At 40.1% G+C, this 4,396-nt stretch overlaps 1 protein-coding gene across 1 annotated transcript in view; it reads left to right on the top strand.

Moving 5' to 3' along the window:
* Positions 1-4,085, top strand: part of LOC140136952 (neuronal acetylcholine receptor subunit alpha-9-like) — a 21,608-nt gene extending 17,523 nt beyond the window's left edge. Inside the window, exons 6-7 of the mRNA XM_072158612.1 lie at positions 1,698-2,011; positions 2,715-4,085. Coding sequence (XP_072014713.1) covers positions 1,698-2,011; positions 2,715-3,307 — 907 coding nt within the window. The 3' untranslated portion in view covers positions 3,308-4,085. The remainder of the gene's footprint in view (positions 1-1,697; positions 2,012-2,714) is intronic.
* The last annotated feature ends 311 nt before the right edge of the window (positions 4,086-4,396 follow it).

Genomic DNA, 4,396 nt, shown 5'->3' with positions numbered 1-4,396 from the left:
ATTAGCCTCAGTATGACTAGGATAATCCCTTATCAAGAGAAAAAAACCCAAATGATAATAATAACAAAACCAAGATAAGATAAAATGTCTCACTTCAAAAACTGATTGCCTATTAAATTATAACAAACTTGTTATTGATAACCATTATTTGCAATCAATTAAAGGGGTATAGCCCGATCACTAAGAGCCTCATCCACAGAACCCGCAATTTTACTGGAAGTGGTTAGTGGTATATATTTTGTTCAGAAGAAAGATAATATTTTCTCATTCACCCTGTGGAATTTTAGGGCTCAAATATATTTAGTTTATAAGGGAGGACAGCCAAAATGGTTCACTGAGCTCAGTCAAGCTTTGCTGCCTTCGGTATTAATGCATTCTAGCGAAGGAGGTCCGGCTTTTAGCAAAGCCCGAACCCATAAAATCCTGTAGCAAACTGTCAGACTTCGTTGAAATTACACACACTGCTCCGATACCACCTTTGACCCAAAATAGATTGAATCTATTTTACGACCATGCTTGAATTGTCAACCCGTTCACACCTAATGGACTTTCTATTGACCGCAGACGAAGACACCAGGCATGCTTGTTTAATGACCACTTGAGCATTTTGATGAGTGGGTCATTATGTACTTACTGAAAACGAAGGAAATTGATTATGGTTGTGTCATCGACCAGTCCTTATAGGCGTGCACCGTTCAGTCCGACACGCCTCTAGTCCGACACGCCGCTAGTCGGACTACACAAATTCCCTATACTTAGGGGTGCGTCAGTTTTGAAAATGAAAAACACTGCAATAGTCCGAAAAAGCATGCGCTATTCCGAAAATGAAAACCACTGTTACAGTCCAGCACGCCGCTAGTCCGAATCTGAAAACACTTTTTCAGTCCGACACGCCGCTAGTCCGAATCCGAAATACACTGCGCTAGTCCGAATTTAGAAAACACTTTTTCAGTCCGACACTGCGGTAGTCCGAACCTTAAAACCATAGCGCCAGTCCGAATCTGAAAAACACTGCGCTAGTCCGAATCTGAAACAAAAAAAAACGTTTCCCAAATTCAGATTCGGACTAGCGCAGTGTTTTTCAAATTCGGACTAGCGCAATGGTTTTCAGTTTTGGACTAGCGCAGTTTTTTTTAAGATTCGGACTACCGCAGTGTCGGACCGAAGGAATGTTTTCCAGATTCGAACTAGCGCAGTGGTTTTCATTTTCGGACTATCGCAGTGGTTTTCATTTTCGGACTAGCGGTCTGTCGGACTGGTGCAGTGAATTTCAGATTCGGGCTAGCGGCGTGTCGGACTAGCGGACTGTCGGAATAGCGGTGTGTCTGACTAACGCCCTGTATCCTTGCTGCTTTGCTGAAGGCTCCGATACATATAAGCAAACTGGTATACTGTTTGCTTGTTAGTATCGAAAGCTCTAGCAAAGCTGAACCGTCAGTGAAGGCAGCCAAGCTTGGCTGAGCTCAGCATACCATTTTGGCTGGACTCTGTGAAAGGTGCACTTTTTTGATCGACCAATTAATAATACACAGGGTTCGTATGGGGCTAGAAAATTACATTTTTAGCTCTCATGTCAAAATGAATTGAAACACAGGTGTGAAACTTTACAGATGGGAATTGGTGGTAAAGAACATTCAATCAAAAAGAAAACTTTATAGTTAAATCGGGCCATCCCCCTTTTAATTTTGTTTCAACAGATTTCTCGAGGATGGAACATGGCGGTTCATGAACCTCTCTGTTGAACGTGTCTTGATGCCTTACGCATGTTGTCCTCACCCTTTCTCCGAGCTCTTCTATCACGTCTTATTTCGACGGCGATCCGATTTCTACGTTACCTATCTCATCCTTCCATGCGTATTGTTATCGGTTCTGTCTCTAATGGTGTTCTACCTACCTTCCGATTGCGGGGAGAAACTTACTTTGTCTATTACGAACCTTTTGGCTTTGGTGGTGTTCCAGCAGATGATATCTGAGACAATGCCGCCAAGTGGAGATGATGCACCAATATTAGGTAGGTATCAGTGGAGCATCCAAATGCTAAGTTTGGGGATGCACGGGACAGCTTCCCCTGTGAGAAGTCTGTCCCCCAACCCCGTGTGATGCTGGCCACCTTGATATTTAAGATTGTTATGCTTTTTGTATTTTTTAGTTTGCCCTTGAATGTTTCCTTGCCAGCTATCGCCACTACCAGCTATCTAAGATATCATATTCAAGATTACGTTAACAAAATATGTCATAGGAGCACTACAGTAGTATTTTATTAACCTCACAGAAATATTCAATATCTGAATCTAAAACTGATTCTCCAGAAGGCATACATTTAGAGTTTGATATTGAGAAAGGAGCCAGCCAAGGATGCACTTTGTCACCGCATCTTTTGTCAACTTACACTGAAAAAGTAATGAGGGAGGCATGGGTGTCAAATCATGGCATCACATTTGGTGGTACGATTAACAATATTACACGTTAAAAGAGGCACTCTGTCAAGAATTATAAACATTTCAAAATGTTGATAATTATTGGTGATACATTAAACTATCAAGTGTTAAAATTTCTAGTTATTTGCAGTCCGTTGCTCCTACTTTTAGGCTCAAGACGGATTAACGTATACCCACAGTTACGCGTTGTATATTACCAGCTCACATACTCATACAAATAAATTAATAAAATTAATAAATTGAACCTATTGTTTGTTTTTTTTTTACCTTTTTCAGGAACATATTTCACCATAATGATTATCATGGTCTGCATTTCAGTACTCCTCACCGTAATTATCATCCATTTTGGCTTCAGCATTCGTCCAATGCCTCGATGGGTGGAATATCTTATCATAGAAAATCTTGGCAAAGTTTTTTGTCTATCCAAAATCGATGAAAACGCGCCTGATTTTGATCATGATGCTGAACGCATCAAAAATGATAACGAGGAAGAACCAAAATCCAACCGATCAGAAATGTATACAAGTGATTTAGCTAATAACACAGCATCGAATGGTGTGAAACTCAATTCGATTACGTGGCAAGAAACACCAACTTCCATTCCGGAATTGGCAAAGATAGTTCAGCAACTTGAGTATATAAAAAAGAGCGCTGTACTCCAGAACAAAATGGAAGTAAGGTCGCGCAAATGGAAGTTGGTAGCGACCGTCATTGACCGCACGTTACTTTATAGTTTTATAATATTAGCTGTGACAACTACAGTAGTGATGATGACGCAAGTGAAAACAGGTGGTGAAACTGATTATTTACGACAGTATAAAAAGTACTTTGGAAATATGATGAATACATCGACACATGACGATCGGTGAATGTAACAGGAATTTGGGAGTTTACGCCAATCAGATATTCCGTAAACCATCACGTGATCCGTCTGAAAAAACGCTTGGCAGGGCATGTAGAAATGTTCGATGGAGTATGAAGGATATTCTAACGGTTACCATGCCATACTGTAAAAGCTCGTCTACAAGCATATAGAGTGTTTTTGATGAAAGCTAAATTAATCCAGCTGCCCTCCATAAACAACATTATAACATTATGTAGTTTGAGCAAATAAATTACCCATACAAGCGTATACAAACAAGTATTATTGTAAGACCATTGATTATTTACGGCTGTATTGTATTAATTTAGCTTTCATCAAAACACTCTATATGCTTGTAGACGAGGTTTACGGTATACATTTAACCCTTTTATATTGTTCAATTATCCACTGTATCTTTTTTGTTCAAAATCCGATGAACTGTCCATTACAGTCTGGTAATGTGGACGGTGGCCACATTATCCATAATAAATTTGGCGAATTGGTAAGGCTAACAACTTTGACAGTTTACATTATTATGGAAAACGGACTTTTGCAAGACGAAGATTTTCCGCACCCCAATAAAACATTAAATGACCATGATTGGTCTACATTGGAGTGATTGGTCATCATTTATATGCCCATCAATTGCATGATGGCAATGATTATAAATATTGACTTCTGAATTATTCTTGGGGCTGTTGAGAACTTTCCCTTTATCTTTTCATGAATAATTTCATCTGTTCATGAGTAGGCCTAGTGTCATCTACACCTATGAAAACTTTGATTGCTACTTTCTGCTACTGATAGTGCAACATGCAGTAGCAGCACCAGTATTTTTTGGGGGGAGGGGGAGATGGGGGCACGGGGGAATGGGGCAAAGTGAATATAGGGGGGATCGACAAATTTTGCGCAAAGTTGTCGCAAAAAGTGGAAATTTACGTATTTTCCCTCATGTGTGGGGGGATGGGGAGGGGGGGGGGGGCAAAAGCCGTAGCGCCGCCACTGGCTACATGGTGTGCACTTTAAAAACAATCCACCTCGCTATTGTATTTCTAAATGATAATCTCACTAACAAAACTAATCACATCATAATTTA

This window comes from Amphiura filiformis, chromosome 2, assembly GCF_039555335.1.
Source record: "Amphiura filiformis chromosome 2, Afil_fr2py, whole genome shotgun sequence".
Taxonomy (NCBI): Eukaryota; Metazoa; Echinodermata; class Ophiuroidea; order Amphilepidida; family Amphiuridae; genus Amphiura; species Amphiura filiformis.
This window is presented reverse-complemented; position numbering and strand designations above follow the sequence as displayed.